The sequence below is a fragment of the Leucopleurus acutus genome, assembly GCF_964270905.1.
Source record: "Leucopleurus acutus genome assembly, chromosome: 3".
Lineage (NCBI taxonomy): Eukaryota > Metazoa > Chordata > Mammalia > Artiodactyla > Delphinidae > Leucopleurus > Leucopleurus acutus.
The window spans coordinates 1,589,077-1,616,962 of record NC_139145.1 but is presented as its reverse complement, the minus strand read 5'-3'; the positions used below and the strand labels follow the sequence as shown (position 1 = coordinate 1,616,962).

The 27,886-nt window shown below is 56.3% G+C and overlaps 1 protein-coding gene across 1 annotated transcript in view; it reads right to left on the bottom strand.

Annotated features, from left to right (window-relative positions):
- Nucleotides 1-27,886, bottom strand: part of DOT1L (DOT1 like histone lysine methyltransferase) — a gene marked incomplete at its 3' end in the record, with an annotated part of 53,074 nt that overhangs the window by 22,385 nt on the left and 2,803 nt on the right. Inside the window, exons 2-7 of the mRNA XM_082835773.1 lie at nt 18,128-18,171; nt 9,270-9,344; nt 6,397-6,460; nt 5,583-5,811; nt 3,834-3,928; nt 3,373-3,435 (exon numbers count right to left, since the gene is read on the bottom strand). Of these exons, the coding sequence (XP_082691899.1) occupies nt 3,373-3,435; nt 3,834-3,928; nt 5,583-5,811; nt 6,397-6,460; nt 9,270-9,344; nt 18,128-18,171 (570 nt within the window). The remainder of the gene's footprint in view (nt 1-3,372; nt 3,436-3,833; nt 3,929-5,582; nt 5,812-6,396; nt 6,461-9,269; nt 9,345-18,127; nt 18,172-27,886) is intronic.

Genomic DNA, 27,886 nt, shown 5'->3' with positions numbered 1-27,886 from the left:
CCCAGCCCGCAAAGGCACAGGGGCTGCCACCGCCTGCCTGGGGACCTGGTCGGGGGCACCTCCCCACATGGCACTTCTGTGAGGCCGCCACCGCCCCAGGCAAGGGAAACCTGTGTGCCAGGCCCACTGCCAGGGGCCGACAGCACGGGGTCACCCGGCTGTCGCCAGGCAGAGGGGGCGCCCAGAGGTGTGACAGACACAGGCAGAAGCCGGGCGTAGGGAGGGCCCAGGGCCTCCGACAGGAGGAAAGCTGTGGGCTGCAGGGCCGGGCAGGGACTGAAGAGGCGGCTCAGACGCCAGGAAACACGCTGGGCTCAGAGGCTCCTGCTGGCTTTGTTCCCCTCAGTTACTAAGTGACAGGGGCAGGAACCTGCCTGCCAACCAGGGCACCTGCTCCCAGCCACAGAGAGCCGCAGTGAGGGCACCTTTCCAGACCCAGCCGGCAAGCTCCTGCCAAATCCAGGCGTTGGGCAGGGGCTGTCGCCACACCCTCCTGGAGCAGGGCCACGTGGACGCCAGAGGCACAGCTGGCTGCTGCTCCGGACACGGCCGCCAAGGCCACAACCAAGAGTCCTCTGAGCCGAGTTCTGCTCACAGCCACCTCGCGAGGCCACAGAGCAAGGGCAACTGACAAGCGCCCTGGACCTCACGAGGCCAAAGAGCGAGAAGGTTTACACACAGGGAGCCCCGCCAATGAGCCAGCTGACGTGCCACTGACCCCCAAACACCCACCAGGCCAGGCGCTGCCGCCCAAAGGTGACGAGGGGAGGAAGGGAGGAGAGGTGACCCGCCGGGGCGGGCAGCCCACCAGCCTCACCCCCGCCTCTCCCTCCAGTCGCGGGGATTGTACTAACAGCTAGAACCACACTCCGTATAAAGCAGCGAGGGCTGCTCGCGGATCCGTCGGGGCACCCCTGGGGCCTGTGTCGATGTAGACTTCTACGCTAGGGGATTGAACTGCTTGGCCCTCTCACCAGAAGCAGGAGGCACTTGTTAAATTTAAAAACCTATGTTTTAGGAGGTCATAAGGTCTTAGGAAAATGGTAAACCATCCAGGAACTCTTAGCAGCATGCCAGTGGATCTAGGGACTGGGCAGGAAGAAGTTTCCTGGAAACAGAAACCAACTGGACTGACTGCCCTCAGCCTGAGCAACGAACACCAGAGGACTTCAGGTGCAGGAGGGACACAGGAGGCCAGAGGATACACCCCTCGCTTTTCACTGAGGGGAGAGTGTCGTGCAAGAAATCCCACCAGGAAGAAGGGGAGGGGAGCTGGGCCCAGCCTGTAGATATGCAAGTCCTGGTCCAAGAACAGCAGAGCAGAGGCAGAGAGGGCACAGCCGAGCTCACACCACGAGGCCACACCACCTGATACCAAAGCCAGGCATCACGAGAAAGGAAAACTACAGACCAGCATCCCTCTTGGCTGCAAATACCCTCAACAAAATAGGAGCTATACCCCAGGGCCAGGCGGGACTTGCCCCGGGCATGGAAGTACATCAGCCTTTGTACTCTGTCCCCTCAACAGGCCAAAGAGGAAAATCACACAATGCAAAAGCAGCTTTAACAAAACCCAGTACCCATTCACAATAAAGATTTCTGGAACAAAAATAAGAACAGAGGTGAACCGCGTCAACTTTAAAAAGAACGTCCACAGAAAAATCCCAAAGCTAACATCACATCCATGGTGAGAAGCTCGAGGCTTTCCTGCTGAGGTCAGGCGCAAGAAAAGGATGTGCCCTCTCATCCCTGCTCCTCAACACCACAGTAAAAGCCCCGGCTAATGCAGTAAGACAAGAAAAGGAAAGGGTACCGACTGGGAAAGAAGACATAAAAGTGCCTTTGTTCAAAGGTGATGGTATCGTCTATGTAGAAAATCCAAAAGGGTCAACGAAAACGACGACAACCCTGGAACTAACACAGTAACTACAGGAAGGTTGCAGGATGAGGGTATGGATGCACGTCAGCACAGCGCAGACAAAAGTCAAGTCCAAACCCCCCAGAGTGGCCAGCACATCACTGAAGGAGGAGAACGAGGCTGGAGGCCCGATGCCACGCGGTTCAGGACTGACTCTCACGAAGACGCAGCTGTCAAGACACTGCGGTGCCACTGAGAGAGCACACGGGGAGAGCGTGGGACGGAGCGGAGCGGCCACTGGCCTCGGACGAATCAACAAAGACGGCTCAACAGAGAGAGGCAGCCCTGCAGCAGACAGGGCGGGGCAGCTGGATGTCTGCACACGGAGAAATGAATGTAGACGCAGACCTCACGCCCTCCGCAAGAAGTAACCAGAAAGAAACCACGAACCTACAGGCAAAACGCACAGCCACAGAACTCCTATACGATACCGTGAGGGTAAATCTAGGTGAGCTGAGGCTTGGCTTTTTTAAACACGACACCGAGGGCACGACCCATGAAAGGAGAAATGGCTAGGCTGTTCTAAGAGCCTGGAGCCCCCTTTCCTGCGCCCCCATCCGCCTCCCACCTACAATTACATGACCCACTCTGGGTCCCTGAGGCGACAGGGATGCCGACTCTGGCCCCACAACCCTGCCCGCAGGACGGCGCAGGGAGAGCAGCGAGCACGGCAAGGAACTCCAGGAGGGGGCGTCAGGACCACGTCGCAGCCAGCTGGGGTCTAAGTGACCTGGGGGGCGTGAGATGGGAAGTGGTGGGTGTGGTGAAGATCCAGTTGCGGACCCCGCCCCCTGCGATGCCCCAGCAGCGGCCCAGGGGATGGTGGCTGCATGGCGGCCGTGCGTCCACAGGCAACCGAAACCTGGCAGAAAGACTGATGAAGCCTTGAGCACAGAAACGCACTCGAGCCGAGGATGCGGACGCGGACACCCTGGGTAGGAGGAGCAGAGAGAGAGGCCAGAGCGTCCAGGATCCAGGAGCGAGACCCGAGGAACCTCGGCGTCGAAAGGCCGGGCTGAGCGATGCTGAGTGAGGGGCAGAGGGGCAGGCGGCACCGGGACAGCCGGGGGACTCATCCGCTGGGCCCCACGCTGCTGCGGGGGGCAAGCAGGAGAAAGATGCCCTCAGCCGGCCCGCGGACGGGGCAGAGGCCGCCTCGCCCGCCCCCTGCCGCCCCCACGTGCCAACCCGGGAGGGGCGCTGCCTCTGAAAGAGCCGGTGCTCTGAGGCCTTGACAGTGCCTGGGGGGCTGAGGAAGAGAAACACCACGTGGGCCACCTCTGTTCTCTGAGCGCCTGCAAGGGCCCCCAGGAGGGAGGATGAGAGTGTCCGGCAGAGGGTGGAAAGCGGTGGGGAGGGGGCTCCGGGTGGGGTAGCTGCCCCCGCCCCCGGGGGCGGAGGCTCAGGGCAGGCACTGCACCAGCAGCCACGGGGCATGGAGCGGTGGCACTCACTGTGTATTCTGCATGCTTTTTTCCATACCATTTCATCCACTTCCTGAACTCTCGGTCCATGGTCTGCAAGGGAGCCAAACCAGACAGCCCATCAGGAACCAGGCAGCTGGGATGGCACCCACGGCTCCCCAATCCCCCTTCCTCCCCTCGCCCGCCCGCTCCGGGGTTCCTGGCAAAGGCTCCCAACCACAGGGAACCCGAGTCAGCGGGCGTGCGAACCACAACTCTAAACACGTTCCTGTGGGGATGACACCGCTCAGACGTGTGCTCTCCCCAGACCCTGCCGCCCCCCAGGCAGACGCCGGCACAAGGGTGATGCCAGCTGACCCCACGGTGCTGGGGGAACTCCCCTTCCCTTGACCCCCGGTACAGGCCACGCCCTTGCCCCACAGGCCACCACAAACCAAGGTTAGAAAGAAAAGCAACAGATGCAACCATGCCCGGAGCCCAGAAGCGCTCACCTCCGCGTACTTGGCCGGGATGTCAGCTTTCTCGACACCATAGTGATGTTTGCAGTTGGTAGCCGCAGCGACCTGCAGCACAACCTGGCCCACTCCTTCAGAGAGAGAGAGAGAGAGAGAGAGAGAGAGAGAGAGAGAGAGAGAGAGAGACAGCAGCAGGTGTCAGATGTGCACTGTGACAGAGGCCACACCCCAGCCACTGGGGCCATGGCCACAAGGTCACCAGGCAGAGGCCACGGGCTCTCAGCGAAGGTGCCCGAGCGCTCTCCGAGGTCACAGAATGTGTTCAAATGCCCCAGGCCATGGGCTGAGCCGCCACCAGGGGACAGCCATCTGGGTTTCACTTCATCATCCAAGGACAACACTCCACAGCCCCTCAACCAGAATCCGTCCTTGGTCCACGGCCCCACATGGCATTAACTGTCCAGACACAGACCCAGCTATGTGGAACTCAGGAACCCCTCGGGAAGGCTCCCGCCCGACCCGGACACACCACTGTTCCACTACATGGCCAGTTCGCATCCTCAGCTGAGTCTGAAGCGGGCTCAGAGAGGGGGCGGGAGAGCCCCGCACTGCACACACACACCAGCAGGACGCAGGCAGAGTCTGCAGGCATTTAGCCTTCACGACAAAAGGAAGCTTTTTAAATGGTCTCTCCTTGAACTTAGATCAGTTGTACTTTAAATAAAGTGTCAGGAGCCCCTTGACTTCCCATTTTGAATAGAATGTACTCCAATGATGAAAACAAACCTCTATTCAGAAACACGGGGTAAACAGGGGAGAGGACGAGCGGTCCCTCCCAGGGGACAGGGGGAAGGCGTGGAGAGCTCGGCCTGAGGAGGCTGGCGCTTCTCAGAAATCATAAGCCTTTTGACACTAGGGGAGTTTTACAGGCTTTTACAGAAATGACCTTTGAAGTACGTGCATTCTTATCAAAATATGAATCATACACTTAAAAAGGACTTAAACCGATGATGACACCACGTAAGAAGCCATCTTCGTCCCCATCTGCAGGGCCCCTGCCCGGCTGAGACGGGACTTTCGGGTCTGTGAGCAGGTCACCTGGGATGGCAGAAATGCCCCAGCAGGCTGTGCTGGGGGTTCCTGATGGAGCCGCCCAACAACATGCCGGACAGCCCCCCATCAGCCCGTGACCTCATGGGTCCCACCAGGAACCAGTCAGCCCAATGCTTACTCAGGCAGCACGGTGTGCCACGTGTGTGCCTGCCAGGCCCTACCCCCAGGAGTCTCGACTCTGTGCGGAAGGACACCCCGTGAGCAAGCAGAGGGGCCGCTTGGGCTGGTGAGTGCGGGAAAGGGGAGGGACCGCCAGCAAGGTGGCGGCTGGTCTGCCTCGGTGGTCCCTGGGGCCACCTGTGGGCCAAGAGCCAGGAGCAGCCCCAGGCCCGGGAGGGAGCAGGAGGGAGTGCGGCCACGAGGCCTGGGGGCACAGGGAGCAGGGCTCTCCTCTCAGCAGGAGCAGGCCGGGGGTGGGGGGGGTGGGGGGGGCGAGAAGCAGAGCCGCAGCTCAGCGCTGGCGGCTGGGCGGAGCCCACGGACCTTCTCAGGCTGGCTTAGCAGGAGTGAAGGGGCAGCTTTCTGGGCACCGGAAAGGCGGGCTTGGTTTGCGGCCTGCCGGGTGGGGAGAGGGGTGTGCTGACTCAGGACTGCAGGGTCAGGGCCCCCCCCACCGCCTAGCACTTGCCCCGGACCCCTCCCGGCGGGCACATGGGCGTGGCCCACACTCACCGCTACCCAGGTCCACAAACAGGTCGTCTTCGGTCATCTTGATCTCGTCGATCATCTGGGCGACCAGGTCGAAGGAAGTCTCCCCGTACACCTCCGGGGAGAAGGGCTCATAGTTGTTAAGTTTCTCGGGGTCGGTCACCGAGTGGTTGTAGACCTGCTGCAGGATGTGGCGCAGGAGCCCCGTGGACGGCCGCGTGTTCAGCTTCATGGGCTGCGTGGTGCCCTTCCACTGCGGCACAGGGGGCGCCAGTTGGTCCACCTGGGCCCCACCCCGCCGGCCGTGCCGCTGCCCCCAATGGTGACTCATGTGTGCGGGAGCATGTGTGTGAGCCTGTGTGTGGATGTGTGTAGTATGAACCTGCATGCATGCATGTACCCGTGCAGGGATACGTGTGCACACGTGTGCACCCCTGGACCCAAGCAGTGTGAGCTCCCCAGCATAGCTCCCCTCTCCTAGCTGGTCTGTCCCAGCGCCCAGAGTGCCCGAGGGGTGGGTGAAGGACGGAGAAGCCCCAGGGAGGCTCCCTGTCACCCGCCCGCCTGCCATGGCCCCCCGGGGGGCACACCAGGGCCCGGGACCCCTTTGGAAGTAATGAGGCCGCTCAGTCCCGACCGTCTGCATCACAGCGGCTGCGGTTCCCCACCTCCTACCCACTACAGGGTCCAACGCCCTGGGGTGCTGCAGGCTCTGCACTCCCAGGGCCTCAGGGGCCGGGTTGAAGCACCCAGGAGACTCGACAGACAACAGGGTCCTGAAGCACAGCGTGGACCTGGAGGAGGAGGCGGGCCCGAGGGGCGGGTGAAGGCCACATACCAGCTGGTGGATGCTGTCGATGGCCCGGTTGTACTTGTCACAGAGCCTCTGCATGCTTTCGAAGCTGAAAGAGGTAGGTGATAGCCGCTGGCCACTGCCGAGCTCGGAACAAGCCACCGGGCCTCATGGGAGGGGGCAGAGGTCCCAGGGGCATCATGGGGCCTCGAGACCAGCGCGGCATCATGGGGCCTCGAGACCAGGGCGGAGGGGTCGGCTCACGGGTCAAAGCCTCGGGCAGCGGTGCCCTGCAGGCCTTGGGTAGGGAAAGGGCTACCACAGCAGAGAGAGGCGGGCGGGACCAAGGCCGCCTCACCCCCAACCCGTGGATGCAATGAAGTCCCACCGCCCCACGGCTGGGCCGCCCCTTCCCTGTCCTAGTCGGGGGTGGGGGGGCCTCCATGTTTACCCCTTGGCCTAACTTGAGTGGGTGGGGGGACAGCCGGGGTGCTGAGGGCCACGCTCAGGCAGAAAGGGCTCCCACTCTGCTGGTCGGGTGGAAGGGGACGACGGCCGACACCCCGGCTCTGCAGAGAGTAGGGTCAGCACCTCCCCCCTCACGCCGACAGCACTTCTGTTTATTACACCTGTTTAAGTTTCTGACACTTTCACAGATATAAGCAGCCTGTGTTAGACACTTAACGAGGGAGTTGTCGGGAGTTTTTAACAAGACTAGGTTCTCCCAAACACCAAGGGAATGAATTTTCAATGGAACCCCCTAACCCAGGGGTACCCCCGGAGCGGTATGTGGGGCCATTTGTGGTTGTCACCACTGGCATTGAGAGATGGGGCGGGGGCTGCCTGGGATGGCCCCGCGGAGGATGACCTGCCCGACGCCTGCAGTGAGGGGCTGTGCCTGGTGCCTGCGCTGCACAGGGGAGGGGCTGTCACTCGAGGGCTCGTCCAACGCCCCCACAGGCAGGGCAGCAAGACGGCTGCTCCCCAGTGAGATGCCAGGACCCCGGGGAACCCAAGGACGCATACAGGGGTGCAGGGAGCACCCCCCGCAGCCCCTCCCCACCTGCATCTTCGAGACCCCCCGGCCCACGACCCTGGCCCTGGAAGGGCTCTGGGAATTGAAGTGCGCCTTCCTTCCTTCCTAACAGAAGGAAAAGAATTCAACTGGGACCTGTAACCATACGGCAAGTTCGGTTTCCTAGAATGGCAGCTGCAGCTGAAAAGCCAGAGATCTCGAGCAGGAAAGAGCAGGCGCGGCTGAAGCCTGTGAAACTCACACACAGACACACAGCGAGGGATACGCGGTTCCAACACGCTGGGAGCAGGCTGACATGCCGCAACAAGGCAGGAAACCCACATTCCGGGGGAGCTAACCACGTGCACAGGCGCGAGGGGTCCGGCCCAGCACTGGGCCGCGGGGTCCCAGGGAGCATGGCCCAGCAGCCACCCGAGTGCAGTGTCTGTGAGTGACACGCCCGTCCCTGGCCCCAGGCACCCACTCTTCGAAATGGAAGGGTGGACGCGATGGCCAGTCCATCTCCAGCTCCTGTCTTCCTACGCGGGCCTCAGGGAGAAAACAATGCACTAGTTCACAACCTCACTTCCTTGTGTTCTGACTTCTACACCTCCTTCAAAGCCTCTGGCTACACCCTGGAAGAGACCTTTTCTGGGAGGATGAGCAACACGGAAGCTCAGGGGAACCTGGGCACCCTGATCCCTGCCGGGATCCACCAGACAGAGGAGCTCGGCTCTCTGCGCCGGCCCTGCTGTCACAGACCCTGAGGTCACACGGGTCCCTGGGGTGGGCACCGTCAGACGGCCCCCTGCCCTCTCCCAGCCCCACGTCCTTCCAGTCTTTCCTCAACTGGCTGAACACGGAGGGAAGAACACCAAACCCCCACCTGCAAGCACCTTGCACCAAAAGCGCCTTTAAGCACCCCAGCTGCTCTAGGCCAGGCCCACGGCACTCAACCATCACGAGACGTGAGTTGCACGGCTCTCGAGACCATCATTCAAGGTCAGCGGCCACAGGCGCCCTCACCCCAGGGGCAGGAGGCGTCCTCATCAGGGGTCAGGACCCATGGATGCGCTGGCCGCGCAAGGCCGTGCGGCCACCTGTGCCGATGCTGCGGGGGTCTGGCTGCTCTGGACCAGGGGCCAGCACGGGTGGCCTCTTGTCACAACAGCAAGTGCTGATGACTGAACGGGGAGGAGGGGGAGGCAAGGGGGTGGGACCAGGGGCTGACTGAGGCTGGGAAGGCCGGCCAGGACCACAAGTTCTCCAAACACAGAAGTGAGCCCACGTGAGCAGGCCTGGCAGCAGGGCCTGTGCGGGGCTCGAGGGCGCCTCGGGGCCGCGTTCTCTGCCATAAGCAGCTACTTAAGCCCGAGCCTGCGTGCCACCTCGAGCCTGCCAAGGACAGAGACAGGCAGGAGTGTTTCTCAAAGAAAAACAAAAAAAATTCCAGGCAGGCATTCCAGACACGGCCTCGCCCTTCCCCACCCAGAGGACTCTCCTTGGAGACCCAGGATGTGGCTGTAGGAAACTGCTAGACGTGGCCAAAGCCAAGTGAGACCTTGACCAGAGCTGGGCAGGGACCAAGGCTCCCCAGGCCAGGCCGCCGGCGCTGGCAGCTGCCTGCCGTGAAGAGTGACTCCTAACTTGGGGTAGTTTCACACACACACCAATCCCAGTTGCTGCAACGTGCAGTGTCCAATTATGTCCTCACTCTGACAGCCTCTGCCAATATTGGATAAACATTTCCTACCAAAATAACTCAATGCTGGCTCTGAAAGGAAACTCTAAAAGGAACTTTCCCATCAGCCTGCAGCATCGAGGAAGATCTAATTATAGGCTGTGTCCACACACGCTGAGCCCGTCCCAAGTGGAGACGCAGTCCAGGCAGAACCCGGCTTACCTTTTGGTGTCGTAGTCGATTAAAACATAATTCTCCATAGCGAGCTTGAGATCTGGGATTTCTTCACAGACCCACCTGAAACACAAAGAAAACTAGTATTAGTGCTCTATTTTTTACTCTCAACACTGTTCTTAAACACTGTTTACTCTACAAATACAAAAACAAAACATCCTCGTTACCCAACTCAAAATGTGAAAGAGTGAAGGGAGGTGTTACTTCAAAACAAAGGCTGTGGGGCTTCTCTGGTGGCGCAGTGGTTGAGAGTCCGCCTGCCGATGCAGGGGACACGGGTTCGTGACCCTGTCTGGGAAGATCCCACATGCCGCGGAGCGGCTGGGCCCGTGAGCCATGGCCGCTGGGCCTGCCCGTCCGGAGCCTGTGCTCTGCAACGGGAGAGGCCACAGCAGTGAGAGGCCCATGTACCGCAAAAAAAACAAAAAAACAAAAAAACACAAAGGCTGTGAACTTTACAATGCCATCATTACAATGATGCTGTCCTTATGAATTACACAAGTATTACGTTGCTTCAAGTTCCAACAATGTTGTCCATTGGGAGCTAAATGGACTTAATGTGTTACAGGGTCTAGGAAATCAAATCAGCTCAAATCAGGGAGTCTGAAAAGCAACGTATCGACCAGAAATGAAAGGGAACTATTATTTGAAGAATTAACTAATTCCAAGACAAACAACGGGGCTTCTTCAACAAACACACTGAGGGAATTCCCTGGTGGGCCAGGACAGTGGTTAGCACTCAGAGCTTTCACTTCCAAGGGCCTGGGTTCAATGCCTGGTTGGGGAACTAAGATCCCAAAAAACAAAAAAACAGTGCAAGGGAAAAAAAGAGATGGAGGGGGAACCTGCGGACTGAAAGACAAAAATATATCCACCAATCCCAAGGTGTAACCCTGATTGGATCCTGATACAATCTTGAGAAAAGTTGTGAAAGAAGAGTCATCACTACAGAACTTACAGAGAATAAAAGGAAATTAAGGGATATTATGAAAAATGGCATGTCAATAAACTCAACAACTTGGGAGAAATGAACAAATTCCCTGAAAGACACAAATTACCAAAACTGACAGAAGAGGAAACAGAACATCTGAATAGCCCTATACGTATTACAGAACGTGACTTCCTAATCAAATACCTCCCACAAAGAAACTCCAAGCCCAGGTAGCTTCGCTGGTGAATTCTATGAATCACTGGAGAAGTAACACTAATCCTTTTCAGCTTTATGAGGCCAACGTTACCCTGACAGCAAAACCAGAGAAAGACAAAGCCTTGTAAAGATAAAGTCATCGCAAGGAAGGAAATCTACAGACCCGTATCCCTCACAAACACAGACACAAAAATCCTTTAGAAATATTAGTAAACTGAAGTCAGCAATACATCTTATTCAAGTAGAGTTTCTCCCAGGAATGAAAAGTTGTTTAACATTCTAAAACTAGTCACTGTAGGGACTTCCCGGGCAGTCCAGTGGTTAAGACTCTGCGCTTACACTGCAGGGGGCATGGGTTCGATCCCGGGTTGAGAAACTAAGATCTCACGTGTCGTGTGGCACGGCCAAAACAAAAACAAAAACAAAGACAAAAACAAACTAGTCACTGTAATTTACCTCATTAAGAGAATAAAAGAGGAAAAAAGTCATACGATCGCCTCAACAGATGCAGAAAACGCACACGACGAAATTCAATTCCTATTCACATAAAAACTTCCAGGTAAACAGAAATGGAAAGAGCCACCCTCCGCCTGATGAAGGGCATGGGGTCGTGGTGGAGCTACTATCTCAGCAACAAGCCCGCTGGTGCCTGGGGCTCTGCCAGGAGGGGCACAAGGAGACCACAGGTCTGGAGAGGAAGGAGAGCTGGCTCTCTTGTGCCCGCCCGGGTCCCTGTGTCATCCAGCGAAACTGCCTCACCCAGCAGCAGGTACTTTTCTCCATCGTACAGACCCCAGGCCCCTCCAAACACACGCACTGGCCCTAGCCACTGGTGGCCGGTGCTCCCACCTCAGGGGTCTGGCTCCCCTCCCTGCGAGACCTGCCCAAGCTCACAGTCACCACAGCAGCTGAGTAGTGCTGGCTTCTGTGTGTCATCCCCCCCAGCCCCCGGCTCCCTCAGACCCAAGGGCCCCTGGAGTCACTGCCCCCATGGTCATCAGAGCCTCTCCACCTGGGCCTTCAGGGTGAGCGCCTTCACCGCTGGCGAGCTCTTGTCCAGCACACCTGCTTTCCCTTGGGAGGCCCCTAGCACAGAAGGCAAGGGCCCCCGCAGCCAGCACCAAGCTGGCGGTGCGATCCTGCGCTCCCCAAGGATGGGATGGGCAGGGACCTTCAGCCTTCTACCACAGGTCCTGGACAGCACCACAGGCAGGAAAAAGGAATGCACAGAATAAAGGCCAGGAAGGAAGACGCAAAACTGTCCCTACTCACATACACATGACTCAATACACAGACCATCCTAAGGAATTTACAGAGGACCTACCAGAACTCATGTGAATTCAGCAAGGTCACAGGACAAAGGTCAACTATATTTATAAATGCCAGCAAGAAAGAATTTTAAAAAGGAACAATTTTTCTTTTTTTAAAATAAATTTATTTATTTATTTTTGGCTGTGTTGGGTCTTTGTTGCTGCACGCAGGCTTTCTCCTAGTTGCAGCGAGCGGGGGCTACTCTTTGTTGCGGTGCACAGGCTTCTCATTGCGGTGGCTTCTCTTGTTGTGGAGCATGGGCTCTAGGCGTGTGGGCTTCAGTAGTTGTGGCAGGCAGGCTCCGCAGTTGTGGCTCGCGGGCTCTAGAGCGCAGCCTCGGTAGTTGCGGCGCACGGGCTTAGTTGCTCCGCGGCATGTGGGATCTTCCCGGACCAGGGCTCGAACCTGTGTCCCCTGCATTGGCAGGCGGATTCTTAACCACTGTGCCACCAGAGAAGCCCAAGGGAACAATTTTATATGTTACTAAAAATAACATTAAAACGTGGACTTCCCTGGTGGCCCAGTGATTAAGAATCCGCCTGCCAATGCAGGGGACACAGGTTCGAGCCCTGGTCCGGGAAGATCCCACATGCCGCGGAGCAACTAAGCCCGTGCGCCGCAACTACTGAAGATCCCACATGCTACGGAGCAACTAAGCCTGTGCACCACAACTACTGAAGCTCACGCGCCCTATAGCCTGCATTCCGCAACTACTGAGCCTGCGAGCCACAACTACTGAAGCCCGTGCACCTAGAGCCCGTGCTCCGCAACAAGAGAAGCCACCGCGCCGCAGTGAAGAGTAAGCCCCTGCTCGCCACAACTAGCGATAGCCTGCGTGCAGCAATGTAGACCCAACGAAGCCAAAAATAAATAAATAAATGTAAAAAACAAACAAAAACAAAACATTGAAATGTAAATCCTTAGGGATTATCTTAATGAAAAATTTGCAAGACCTCTACATTGAAAACAACAAAACATCACTGAGAAAAATTAAAGACAACATAATGGTAAATATAGAAGCAAACAAACAATGCTCATGGAATACAAGACTAAATATTGTTAAATCTCCTCCTCAAACTGAACTGCAAAATAATTCCTATAAACAAGTCCAGTAGGCTTTCTTCTGAGTAACAGACAAGGTGATTCTCAAATTGACATAAAAAAGGCAGAGAATCCAGAACAGCCAAAATAGTCTTCAAAACTAACAGCACTGTTGCAAGATTCACACTGCCTTAATTTGAGACTTAACGTAAAGCTATAGTAACCAAGAGTGTGGTATTGGCAGAGAGGTGAACAAACAGATCAGTGGTACAGGACATGGAATCCACAGACAGACTAAATTTTAACAGCTGATTTTTGACAAAAGCACCAAGGCAATTTGATGGGGAAAGGAACATCTTTTCAACAAATGAGACTAGAAGGATCGAATAGTGAATGGAAAAAAAAAATCTTGACCCCCATAAACACAAACCCTCATCAGACATAAACAAAGATTAATTCACAATCGATCTTAAACCTGGATGTAAAAGCTAAAACCACAAAGCTTCCTGAAGATTAGGAGAATAACTGCATGACTCTGCAGGCAAAGATTTCCTGGATATGACCCAGACGACCCACCATCAAAGAATAAATCGGTAAGTTAAAAACTTCCACTCCTCAAGATGCCGTTCAAGCTGCAATCAGCCACACTATGCACAATACGCTACCTCACTAGGCACTCAGTCAGAACATGTTAAGAATTTCTATAGCTCAGTAAGAAGACAAGCAACCCATTCTCAAAAACCAGCACAGCGCTTCCCTGGTGGCGCAGCACTTAAGAATCCGCCTGCCAATGTATGGGACACAGGTTCAAGCCCTGGGCCAGGAAGATCCCACATGCCGCGGAGCAACTAAGCCCGTGAGCCACAACTACTGAAGCCCACACACCTAGAGCCCGTGCTCCACGACAAGAGAAGCCACTGCAACGAGAAGTCCGTGCACCGCAACGAAGAGTGGCCCTCACTCGCCGCAACTAGAGAAAGCCTGCGCGCAGCAACGAAGACCTAACACAGCCAAAAATAAAAATTAAAAAACAAAAACAAAAAACAGCACAAACTCTTCTCCAGGGGAAAAACCAGAGCTCTCTGGAGCAGTGGCCGACTCTTGGGCTGGGACACAGCAAATTCAAGATGACTCTGGAGCATCTGGCGGCTCCAGAAAGTGAGGATGTGCTCAGAGTGGGCAGGGCCAAGTCAAAGGGACTGGGCACAAACCCAAAGAGCCCCCCAGGCCAGCACAGGAACAGTCTGAGGAGCAAAACAAGTAATGCAGCAGTGGGGTATGACCCACAGAATGAAGTCAATGCCTGCGGAGGAACAGCCCTTCCTCACAGAAGAGTTCCAATTAATAAATGGAGGGAGAATGACGGAAACAGAAAAGCACCTTTTGGGACTACCCTGGCGGTCCAGTGGTTAAGACTCTGCGCTTCCCCTGCAGTGGGCATGGGTTCAGACTACGATCCCGCATGCCACGCAGCACGGCCAAAAAAGAAAAAAAAGTATCTTTCAAATGCCCCAGTAACTAGTCCTTGCAGGTGAGACCCACCTCTGGATGCTAAAATCAGAAGCAAAAGTCCAAGAAGAAACAGGATATCTGCACAGCCTCCCAGTATTGGGCTAGCCAAAAGGTTTGTTCAGAAACCCGAATGAACCTTTTGGCCAACCCAATATTTCCCCCACGATTTTTATTAATTAAAAAGGGGGAAACAGTAACTTTACACCGGAGAAATCTGGAAGATACCACCTCAACCACATGATCCAAGTTAATGTCATCGTGGCAAGACATGTAGATGCCATGTGCCTCTTGCTGTACTCAGAGCTCTTATCAGGAACACTGTTTTGTCAAATGCTTTTTCTGCACCCATTCCATACTATTTGGAAGCAGACCACACGTGACGTTTTCATCCATAAATATTTCAGTATTTAACTGTAAAAGTTATGGCTTCTTTTTTTTTAAAACATAAGTGGATGCCACTGTCACACCTAGGGAAAATAACACCAGGAATAGTAGAGAATTCCTCAAACTCATAATGGGCATCTGTGAAGAACCTACAGCTAACATCACCTCAGTGGTGGAAGACTAAACCTTTCCCACCAGGATCAGGGAAAAGGCAAGAATACCAGATTTCACCACTTCATTGCAAAACAGTCTTGAAGGTCCCAGGCAATTCAATAAGCTCCAGAAAAAGAAATGAAATCATGAAGCCTGTAAAGGAAGAAGTAATGCTGTCCCCACTTACAGGTGATACAATTATTTCCACAGCAAGTCCCAGGAAATCTATAAAACTACCACTAGGATTGATGAATTAAGCACAAGGTCATGGTTAATACACAAAAATCAACAGTATTTTTACCCACTACCAGAAGGCAAATAGAACATAAAATTTAACACACAATCCCACTTATGGTAGTGCCAAAAGCATGAGTGAGCTAGGAATAAACCTAACAAAAGGTTGTCCAAGACCTCAACACTGCAATGCCAGAGCTGCCAAGAGAAGTGTTGAAAGGCTTAAGTAAGTGCAAAGGTATACCATGTTCATGGATTGGAAGACTCAACAGTGATGGTAAATCTCTCCAAGATGACCTACAGATTCAATTCCTAACTAAACTGTGCAAAAATCAACAAGCTGATTCTAATATTTACATGGAAATGCAAAGGAGATGGAATAAACAAAGCAACATTTCAAAAGAAGAACAAAGATGGAGGACTGACTCTGTCTGATTCCAAAGCTTACCATAAAGCTGTGGTAACCAAGGTTTTGTACTGCCCAAAGGAGAGAGCCATGAATCAGCGGCACAGAACAGAGTCTAGAAATAAACCACCTGGTACACTGTCAACTGATCTTTCATAAGGGTGACAAGGAAATTCCACAGAGAAAGGACAGTTTCATCAACAAATGCTGCTGGAACTACTGGACGTCTGGCATGCAAAACAATAAACTTGAGCCCATACTTTGCACCACATGTAAAAATTTATTCAAAATGGATGAAAAGATGTAAATGTAAAACCCAAACTATAAAACTTCCAGAAAACACAGGAGAAAACCTTTGTGACCTTGAGTTAGGCAAACACGTCTTAGCATGCAAAAAACCCACAAACTATAAAGAAAAAAAAAAAGGTGATAAACTGGACTTCTATCAAAATTTAAGATATCTGCTCTTTAAAAGACAATGTCATGAGCATGAAGAGACAAGCCACAGACCAGAAGAAAACATACCTGATAAGGATAAATCACAATGATAAAGAATGCTCAAAATTCAATAATTAAAAAACAACCAGTTTTTAAAACGAGGCAAAAGATGATGAACATCATCAATTATTAGGAAAACTCTCATTAAAACCGCAATGATACCACCCCACGACTCGAACAGGACCAGCAAGAACAACCCAGTGAACATCACCTGCCAACAACGGGAGCCACGGGAGCGGTCCTGCACCGCTGCCTGCAGCGCCAGGTGGGGCGGCCCCTTTGGAAAGCACCTTGTCAGCCTGTCTTCAAGCACAACCCAGCAATCCCACTCCCGGGTATTTACGCGGAAGGAAGGGAGATGTGTCCACACAAAAACCTCCGCGGGATGTTTACAACAGCTTCATTTACAATTGCCGAAAATCGAGATCCACCCAAACATGTCTGTCATCTGGTAAACGAATGAGAGAACTGTGGTCCATCCTGCAATGATGCACTCCTCACGAATAAAAAGGAAAAACTATTGTTACATTTTTAAAAAATGTAAAATTCTAGAAAATGCAAAGTAATCCACAGCGGCAGAAAGCAGGTTGGGCTGCCTGGGACAGAAGGGAGGGAGAGGTGGCCGAGAGAGGGCACAAGGAAACACAGGGGTGACTCTGTACACTGGTACATGGGGACACCCACGCATCCACGTCGGCCACTGTACACTTTCCACACGTGCAGTCTCCTGCACTTCAACCACACCTCGACTGTGTCATAATAAACCCTAACATGGAAAAGAAGAAAGTGAATGGAGGCACAGGTGAAACAAAAGCAGCTGAGAGTGCTGGGCTGGGTGGCTCATAACACCCACTGCCTACCTCTAGGCATGTCGTAAATCCTCCAGGATAAAAAGTAAAATAAGAGGAAAAACAAAATAGGTAACCACTGTCTTTGCCAGTGAACAGAACCCGCCTTCGGGGACACGAGGGAAGGAGGTGAAGTCGCCTGTGAGACGAGGACCAGGCCCGGCTGGACAGCTGCAAACCCAGTCCTGACGCCCCGCACTGCAGGGACACCCCCTCCCTGCAGAAAGGAAGCAGGTAGGGAGGCTGACCCGCCCCCGGAGCTCACTCGGCTCCGGCTCCGGGGAGCGGGTGAGAACCCAGGCCGGCCGACTCAGTGCCCCCTGCCTAATCACACAGCCCCACTTCCTAACCAGCAGTCTTCTTTAAAAATAAACCATTATTTTTATGATATATTACACCATTAACAACAAAAAAAGTAGATCCCAAATTCTCAGCACCACCCCTGGACAGGCCCACCCTGCAAGACTCACACCCATGATTTCACTCAGTCTTCCAGACAATCCTGCAGGAGGCCCTGCTCAGACCCGAGAGCAGAGAAAACAATCTCAGGGAGTCTGAGGTCACTCAGCCACCAGGGGCAGGACGGGGCCTCATGTCACAGCCCAGACCCCAATCCTGACTCCTCCTTGGGGCACTGCCAGCCCGTCTGCCCCAGGTTCAAGTGGATATAATGGCGTGTGGCCCAGGCAGTGGCTACACAGCTAAGGATTTTAAGGAACAATGCAGCGAGATGCCAGGGCCACGGTCACACATGTGGAACATCTAAAGCCAAGAGCGGTCGCAGGATTCCGCGCGTGGGCCCCTGAGGGCACTCTGGAGGCCGTCGCAGACCCTCAGGTCCCACGTGAGGAGACAGCCCACTAGAAACACAGCCGGCGGCCCCCCCTCCCAGATCTCGTCCGGGTCAGCCTCCTGGGCACCCGGCCTCCTCTGCACAGCACGGGGCAGGCTCACAGAGGGAAGAGCAGCCCAAACCCAAAGGTCACACCAAACCCCACGGGAGAAGAGTAAAGCAAGGTGATGAGGCGAGAGGGGAGGGGGGTCCCTCGGGAAGCTGGCCACTCAGGATTTCCAACCTCTTCCACAGGAAGCCAGCTCACGAAGCACCAAGACCTGTCCTGGGTCACACTCAGAGGACTTGACCCCTGACCCCACAGCCCCGCTTCCCAAGCCGCCTCAATGCTGACGATGCTGACACAGATCAGCATGGAGGAATGGGGGAGCGCACAGCTGGGGGGCTGCTGGGAACTCAGGACTGGCCCACCCCGAGGCCCCGCCCCTGAGGCCCAGCCCCAGCAGGTGCCACACTCACCGGATGGTCTCGATGATTTCATGAGCAGCATCGTGGTGTTTGTCCTGAAAGACAATGGGACAGGGTTTAGAGCCGTCCCTCCACCCTCCGGTGATGGTGGCGACCAGAGGAGGCGGGTGCTGCAGCCCCCAGGACTCCCCGCCTCATTTCCCGACCCGCGGGACCTACCAGAGAGCCCTACCCACAGCGCTGGGGCCATGTCCTGTCACGTGGGACACGCTGGCTTCGGGAGCGCCTGTTCCTGCAGCGCCCTGCCGCCCAGTGGGCTGCGGGGAAGGGACCGGGACGGAGTCTAAGCCCCCGACCCTCCTTCCCCAGGACTTCCCCTGGGCGCTCCTGCAGCCTGGAAGCCACAGGCCTGGCTCTGAATCCCTGAACCGCTGCAGGCCTCGGTTTCCATCTGTAAAATGGGGAAACACCAGTCGTGCAACCACCGGGAGCGGGCAAGCAGCGGTCCTCCCTCCCGGCCACAGCGGCGCTCTCCTGGCCCCACTGCGCCCGGCGGGCTGGCCTCGCCGCTTTTCCCGAGGAGCACATCGGGGGTCGCTCTGGCCTTTCGCCGGGGTCTTGGCGGCCAGCTAACCCAAGACCGCGCAGAAACCAAGTGAGGACGACGCATCGTGTGGACGGTCTGTAAATCTAGACTGCACCTCTGCCCCGCCAGTGAAGGTTTCTATCGTGGTGAGGAGGGGTCTCGAAAGGATGCACAGCGAGAGGAGGGGCTGCGAAGAGCATGGGCTGAAGCCGGAGGTGAGATGGTCAGGCCCAGAGCTGCCAGCCCTGCCCCGGGACAGCGACTGCCCCTCTCAGCCCAGGCCACCATTTCCACGATTCACAGAGGAGGATGGCAACGCGGGCAGAGTCCCTGCAGGTCAGGGCACAGATGCCCGTAAGGTCCCAGGACAGGGCCCCCCACAGCGCAGTGTTCCTAACAGGTCAAACAACTCCGGAAACACCCTTTGTGTCCTAAGCCTCATGTTTGCAACAGCAGCCCTACTGAGATATAATTCACACAGAATGGGCCTCCACTTCAAGTATACAGTTCAGTGGGTTTTAATACATTCAGAGCTGTGCAACCATCACCTCTATCTAGTTCCAGAACATCCCATCACCCCATTAGCAGACGTACCCCAATCCCCTCCCCAGCCCCTGATAACACTAACCCACTCTCTGTTTCTGTGGATTTGCCAGTTCTGGACCTTTGTAAATAGAATTACGATATGTGACCTTTTGCCCAGAGTCTTATTTTTTAAGGCAAAGGAAAAAAACCAATCTTCTATCGTTCTTAATAACATCCTCCAACTTACCAAGGACGGAGCAGTAAATATCCATTGAACTCATATTACTTAGACAAGGCAGGGGGCGGGAGATGGAGCACGTGCGGTCCAGCACAGGACAGCCCTGCAGACCAGTGGTTCCCGAGACGGGGGAAGCGACCCGCAGCATCAGCACCACTGCTGACCCAGAAACCCTTGGGAAGAACCACTGATCGGCCCCAAGGCCTCCTGGCAAACGGCAGGAAACAGTGAGGACAGCTGGGTTTGGAAAACAGTCTGGCAGCTCCTCAAAGGTTAAACAGTTAGCAAATGACCCAGCAATTCCTCTCCTGGTGTCTGCCCAAGAGAAATGAGAATATTTGTCCACACAAAACGCTGAACATTGGGTTTCCCTGGTGGCTGGTGGCACAGTGGTTAAGAATCCAGCTGCCAATGCAGGGGACACAGGTTCGAGCCCTAGTCCGGTAAGATCCTACATGCCGCGGAGCAACGAAGCCTGTGCACCACAACTACTGAGCCTGCATGCTGCAACTACTGAAGCCTGCGTGCCTAGAGCCTGTGCTCCGCAACAAGAGAAGCCACTGCAATGAGAAGCCCGCGCACTGCAAGAAAGAGTAGCCCCCACTCACCACAACTAGAGAAAGCCCATGCATAGCAACGAAGACCCAACACGACCAAAAAAAAAAAACCACACACAAAAAAACCCCTGAACATTAATGTTCACAGAGGCGTGATTCACAACCGCCAAAAGGTGGAAACCACCCAAATGTCCATCAACAGATGAACAAATAAACAAATGTGTCCCTCCACACACTGAAATATTATCCATCCATGAAAAAGTGTGAAGCACTGACCCTCGCTACAACGTGGACAGACCCTGAGAACACGATGCTCAGTGAGAGAAGCCAGACAGAGGAGGACACACAGGGTGTGATTCCATTGATGGGAAATGTCCAGAACAGGCAGATCCACAGAGACAGAGAGTGGGTTCCTGGTTGTCAGGGGCTGTAGAGGGGGGTGGGAGGGATACTAATGGGGACGGGGTTTCCTCTCGGGGTGATGGAATGTTCTAAAATTGGTAGTAGTGACGACTGCACTCAATGAATACACTACAAAGCAGGGAACAGCATGCTTTAGGTGAATGAGGTGAAGACTGTGGGAATTACACCTCAAAACAGCTATCAACAACAAGAACAACAGGGACTTCCCTGGCGGTCCAGTGGTTACGACTCTGTGCTTTCACTGCCGAGGGCCCAGGTTCAATCCCTGGTCACAGAACTAAGATCCCACATGCTGCACGGTGCGGCAAAAACAAACAAACAAAAAACCACAACAAAACCTACAGGAGGAAATGCACGGTATCGTTAGAAGCACCTCCGCCTCAGTAGGAAGACACTGAGCATCTCAGACACTCACACGGCCGACAGACTCTGTTCCTGGTCCCCAACATTCAGTGAGTCCACAAAGACAGTCCTGGCAGCCCTGAACTCCCTGGGCTCCTGGACCCACTGAAAGCAGAGAAGACGCCACGCTGTCCTGCAGGGTCTGCTCAGAGACAAACGCACACAGCACAGTGTACAAGGCGCTGAGGTAGTCACAGGATGAGGAGGAGGGTCTAGAACTTTCCACCAACGCTCTCCCACGTCACACTCCTCCTGAGGGGAGCCGGCCCCCGTGCACTGAGGAGCCTCAGCAGCCCTGCGGGGCCCACGTGCAGAGGAGCCACAGGAGGGGCCTCCTGGAAGCCAGGCATCCCGCCCGGTCCAGCCTTCAGATGGGGCAGCCCCGGCTAAAGCCCCTACTGCAGCCTCCTGAGGGACCCTCGGCCGGAATCCCCTGGCCCGCCTGCTCTGAATCCCTGCCCTCAGAAACCACGGGAGGTCATCAGTGTGCGTCGTCTCAAGCTGCTAAATTCACGCCTGCGTTTAGGCCAATACACTACCCTGCGAGCACGGCCCGTAAGAACAAGTCTTAGAGCCACAGGAGGACGTGGCAGCAGCCAGGAGAGTCTGATTCCAGTCACCACTGTGGAGCTACAAACCAGGGTGTGCGCTCTGAAAGGACCCCGTGAGCATGCGCGTGTGCCTAAGCGTGCGCCGCGTGGCAGCCCCGTGCCGGCTCGGACTGCGCTCCCTCCCTCAGCGCCCCCCAGGAGGCTGGACGCGCCCCAGAGACGCTCCTCCTGCAGGGGCGGCAGGGGCCCTCACGGCACGCGGGGCGCAGCCCTGGCTGAGCCACCACGTCTCAGACCGAATCACGCAGACCTGGGAAGACGGGGGCCTGGAACGTGGTCTCATCTGTGATGAGATGAACTCAAGCTTTCCCAAGCTTTCAACTTTCAAACCAGAACAAAAGGAAGGAAACAGTTTATGATGTGCCTCCTACTATCTGAGGATGCTGCTTTAGGGACTGGCCAGCTTCCAGCGACCGTCCTGAGTCGTATGATTTAAGATGCCCTGATCACCATCGATGATTCAGAAGCTCTCACAGCTTCTCGGCTGTGGCCTCTTCTTCTGCTTCACAGGCCTTCAGAACAGATTGACGCCAGAAGCCGACCCAGAAAGGTCCAACTGAGAACAGCCCTGAGGAAGCCCGCGCTTAGGAGCGCCCACACCTCCTTCCCCAGGGGAACCCTGGAACTCCAGAGTTTGAGGCCAGCCCTGGTCTTGCTGCACGGGACGCCCGGCCTCCCTGTCCCAGCCACAGCCCCGGCCCGCTGCTGGCTGCCTGCTGAGTCAGTGACTAACCCAGGCTCTTCTCACTGACAGCCTCAGAGCCTCCGCAGGAAGCCACACAGAGGCTTAGCGAAATGCTGCTCAGCACAGAGCCGCGGCCTCACTGCGGGGTCCTGGGAAAGCAGCCGCAATAAGCACAGCCGTTCCCGCCTGAAAAAGCACGCTGTGCGCAAGCTGGGGGCTGTCATCAGGCCTGAGCCGCCACCAAGCCCGTCCCGTCCGCTCCCCTCCCCTGCCCAGCTCAGGGGAGGGCGGGGGCCGCCCACGGGGCTGGGGAGTCTGGCTGTCCCACTCGGCAGGCCCCTGCCTCCTCCTTGACCATGAAGACAGGTGTGGGAACAGGAACTCCACCCGGACGCCCACAGGTCTGGTTCTGCCCCTGCTCGTCCCCGCAGGCCCTGCACCCGGCGTGAGGAGCCTGGACAGGAGGCCTCCTGGCTGCTCGCTGCCAGGGCACAGCCCACCCCTGAGCACGCAGGCTGGTTCACGGTGACAGGGGCACGACATCTGGAAACATCGTCCCTCGAGGACCCGGCGAGAGGCAGGGGGCAGAGACTAGGGAGGAGACAAGACGTGGACTCCGTCCTCCTCTTCCCACTTCCAGCAGGAAGACGCCGGGACCCAGGGGGCCTCCGAGGCAGGGGCATCACACCGGGACGAGCATCAGAATCCCTGGTCAGAGTGGAGCTCTGGGGCCCACCCGCCAAGTTTCAGAGTCAGCAGGTCTGGGCCCCAGGAACCCGCATTCCTAACCAGTTCCAGCTGGTGGGGAAGCTGCTGGCCCAGGGGCCCTGCTCAGAGAACCACCGGCCTGAAGCAAGCAGGGACCACACTCTGTATCACCGTCTGCTGGGGGCAGAAGTGCCCAGGAGGTGCCGAGGGGGAGCACCCTGGGACTCTGCCCGCGGTCCCCACTCCCCAGCAGGCTGCAGGGGGCACTGCCTGCGGGCTGGGGGTCGCTGCCTTCTTCCCCGAGGCTCTGCACACCTCTGGAGACCTGGGGTGGAGGCCAAGGCAAGTGGGACAGAGCGGCCAGGATGTGATGCACGCACTGCTTCCCAAAGTGGAGAAGCACAGCGGGAGGAGTCAAAGGCACGGGAGATGGAACACGACGGGAGTTCTGCCGGCTGTCTGTCTGCCTCTCTCAGTGGCAGGGCTTTGAGAGCAGAGGTCTGGCTGGAGGCGTGGAAAATCCACAGAAGGCTCTCAGTCTGGGAGGAAAGCCAGGTGGGTGAGCAGAGGGCCCCGAGGCCCAGTGAAGGAGCTCAGCCTCACCTCTCAGCCTGCAGCCCCGCTGGGGAGCACCTCTCAGCCTGCAGCCCCGCTGGGGAGCACCCACTTGCCAAGGAGAGGGAGCAGGGCATGAAGGGGGAGGCAGAGGGCCAGCGCCTGCAGTGGGCCTGAGTATTCAAGAAGCAAACAGGTTTTCAATTGAAAATGAGTGCATTTCACACAGGGGCAGGGGTGGCAGAGAGATTGGCTGTGCAGCATCACACGGGTCTCGTCCACAGTCAGCCCTGGATGTCCGCAGGCCCCCAGCAAGGGGGTGCTGCCTGGCCCCAGGACCGTACCTGAGGACAAGCCAGGCCAAGGATGGGAACTGCCCGGTAAAGCGATGCAAAGGAGAGAGCCAGGAAGGAGGCTCTCCTCCCACCGCCCACCTGGTCCTCTCCCCGCAGGGCCAGGCGACAAACCAGGCTGGTCTCGGGACCGAGCCGCGTCTCAAAACCCTGCCCGTGAGACTGGCACTGCAAGAACAGTCAACATGGGAAAACAGGAGGGGGCTGCCGGGACCCCATGAGGCCAAAGTCCAGCTGGAGGAGGAAGAGAGAAGAGGGAGCAGGCTCGTGGCTCCCGGGCCACGGACACGGTGCAGGACACGGTGGGCTCGTGGCCCTGACCCGGGCGGGTGGGACCCGCTGTGCACACTGGGGTCCCGATGACCAGGGTCCAAGGAAGGAGCCCTCACGAGGGAGAGGGGTCTAGAGCCTCACTGTGCCCACAGCGGCCCCTGGCCACCTGGACAAGGGGCAATGGTGCGCGCTGGCCCACTCCAGTGATGTGTGCTGTGAGCACAAGATGCACGCGGATTTCTAAGACAGCACGCGCAAGCACACACACACGAAGTAAAACTGCCCTTTACTAATTTTTTAAACGACACGTTGAAAACGTAGTATTTGGGCTATACTCGGTTATGTACAACGCTATGAAAACGTACCTCGCCTCCCCCTTTTGACTCGTCACGTGGCTCCCAGTAGGGCATGTGCGTGGCTCCTGTGCCCCCTCACCTACCGCCACACCTGCGGGAGCGTTTCCAGACCTGACCCTGAGCGCCACGCCTGGGTCCGCAGCTCACGGAAGCTAGTCTGCGCAGAGCCAGGACCGGCTGGGACGCCCTGCTGTCCGGGCAGCCATCCTTCTGCAGGACGGGCATGGGTGTGTCCATAGGAGGATGGGGTGCCACGGTGGCTCCAGGGGTGACAAGACCATTTCAGTTGCTTCAATCCAAACTAGCCCACCTGTAACAGCCCAGGTCACCCACCCACACAAGGAGCGCCTGCAAGTGCTTAGCGCCTGATGCCGGGGGTCCGCATGGAGGGGCCGTCGTGCAGTGACTCCGGTGGGACGGGGGAACACAACAACCAAAAGTTCACCACCAGAACTTTTCTTGCCCTCACCAAAGAAAATGCTTTACTGCCACAGAGCAGTCCGGCCTGAGGCCGAGGCCGTGACGGGAAGGGAGGGAAAGCCCAGGGACCGAGGGGGCACAGCTGGAGAAGGACTCACCTGGAGCTCCCCAAGCGACAAGCAGCAGCATGGCTTCCACCCCGCGGTCTCAAAGGCCAAGGCGAGCTGCACCCCCAGCCTTCAACTGTCTCCCACTCCAGCAAGGGGTCCTATTAGCAGCGTATCAGTGCAACTGTCATCGCCCCACCCCAGGACCAAGCCAAACGAACGCCTCTCCAGGGGCTTCGAGACCCCACAACCTGGTCCACACACACGGGAGCATCACTCAGCCACGCAAAGGGGTGAAGCCCTGACACAACAACGTGGACGGACCCTGAGAACACGATGCTCAGTTGAGAGAAGCCAGACACAGAAGGACACACAGTGTGTAATTCCACTGATGGGAGCCGTCCAGAACAGGCAGATCCACAGACACAGAGAATGGGTTCCTAGTGTCAGGGGCTGGGGCAGGGGACTGCGGGCCCTTTGCGCTGATGGAACGTTCTGGAATTAGAAGTGATGGTTGCACCGCTCTGTGAATATAGTAGAAGCCACTAAATTGTACACTTCATATGGGTGGTGTGTGAATGCTATCTTGACAAAGCTGTTATTTAAAAAGACACAAAACCCACAAGACCCAGCACGGCTCCTCTTCCCCTTGTCCCGCCCCTTCACCTGGTGTCTGTCCCAGACCAGGTGTGGGCCCAGCGTGTCCTGTGGCCCCAGCACCTGCTCCCCGGTGGGAGCCTCACTCAGCCTGCAGGGTGAGCACAGAGCAGACGCCAGGGAGCCACCTGCAGACCACGGGAAATGTGAGCCACCACCACCATGCGACGTGCAAATCCTTCCCGAGAGCTCCCCGCCCCGAGCCTCACGACTCCCGCCATCCCTGTGGGCACCACCCCGTGGCGGCCCCCTGGCCCCCAGCACACAGCCTGCAAAACCCCTTCCCCACCCGGGAAAAGACGCATCAGGTTTTTAAGGGAGAAGCATTCTCAGAGGTAACCTCCCTCACACACCGGCTGCCCGTGCACCTGGTGTGAGTCTTAACGCGCTTTCCTGGCATTGGCTGCGCACCCCATGACTAACTGAGGGGATTTAAACGGAAGCCCCTCAGAGATGAGGAGACATCGTCATCCAAGGTCAATACTCAGTGAAGCACACAGCCTCCGACCTCCCAACTGCAGCTCACGGGAACCTGTGACTCGGCAGCCCTGCCAGGCGCCCTGGACAGGAAGAGGGCCCGGTCCGACACAGGGGCGCCAAGGAACAGAGCCCCGGGCCAGGCACCGCGACAGCGCCCATGGGTGGGGAGAGAGAGTCTGGGAAGGAACGACAAAGGCGGGCGGTGAGGGAGGCACTACAGAGCCACGTGTGAGCTGCGGAGCACGGCAGACAGACACCCGGCACGTCCTCTGTGAACACCCTTGGGACTGCTCAACGCCATGGGCGCGGCAGGAGACCCGGCTGGTGGGAACGGCAGGGACAGCTTGAAGGGACAGAGAAGATGCCAAAGAGGCCTCCAGGCAGCGCCCTGAGTGGGAGGAAGGAAACAGGACTGTCATCCCACAGCCAGGGAGAGAAGGCGCACGCACTGGGGCAGAGCGCCAGGACCACGAGAGGAGGACATGGCAGAAAGAAAGAGGCAGGAGAGGGGTTTCCTGGGAGACGAGCGCCGGGCCGGGACCCAGGGACGCGCAGACACAGCCAGTCGCACCCTACAGGTCACCGAATTCAAAAGGGACACCAAACACTCTGTATCTTGATTGTACCAATGCCAACAAAATCATTACATCGGTGCGTAGCTTTGTAAGATGCCACCATCAGGAGAAACTGAGTAAAGAGAACGTGGGATGTCTCTGTCTTATTTCTGACGGCTGTGCAAGAATCTACAATAATCTCAAAATAAAAAAGTTTAATTAAGGAAAAAAGGATGCAGTTCCTAGAGGTAGACTGGGGGCAGGTCCCCTGCAGTTCCCGCCACCTCCTGCCTAGTGAATATCCAAAGAGCCGGCCACCTCTGGCTCCTCCCACCAGGAACAGAGTACACAGGCAGCATTTGGACGTTAAGGTACAAAAGTTCAAAAGCTAACAGTCACGTACGTATGGAATATCAGGCTTCTCAGGTGGTCCCTTCCTCTTTAAAGAGGCTACTTCACCCACAGAAAGTCGTTAAAGGGTTAACCTGCCTTCCACCTGAGCTCAGATCAGGCAGGACTCATACCAGCAGAGGTCAGATCAGAAAATATTTTCTGAGTCACAGGGAGGGATGGCTCACTCGGCCACCCACTTCAGCTACTACTCACAGTCGAGTGAAGGGCATGACTGCTCAGCGGGCATTCATCAGAGACTTGTGGGCTCTGAGGAGGAAGCCAGAAGCAGGCGGGGACAGTCACGCTGGGGCCGCTCCACGCCCACAGCCTCAGTGAGTCACGGAGGGGAAGGACCACTGCACACCCTCGCAGGCTCCTGCCCAGCCATCAGGCAGCCGAAGATACCACCTGCTCCCTCCTGAGCTGAGACCGGGTTTTCCCACCAAAAGAAGGGCCATGCTGCTTTAGAAATGCTGCCGTGAGCTACAAGTGGATATCTGGGAACTCTCAGTCACAGAAGGAACAAAACTTGCCCTGCACCCCCTGCACCCCGCCCTCCCATTTGTCAATTGCGCAAAAGCCCATTTTGGAGGCTGGACACTTCCGCGTGCGGATGGCTGTGGCTGTTTGCACTTCCTCCTGCAGGTGCCCCCTCCTCAGAGAAGCCACCCACACCTCCCCCAGGGCAAACCTGGCAGCCCCACCCTCTGGGACCTCAGCTGGTCCCATATACGGGGCACTACACCTCAGGTGACCTTCTGTGTTTATAGATCACCTACCGTCCTTCGTTCATAAGTTTCTTGAGAATAAGAATACTGTCTACTGTCCTCCGTGCCCCCTGGAACACTGAGTGTAAATATCCAGGAGGTGCTTGCAGAATGAATGAATCAATGAACAAACAAGCTCAGTCATTTCAAACGTGCGGTC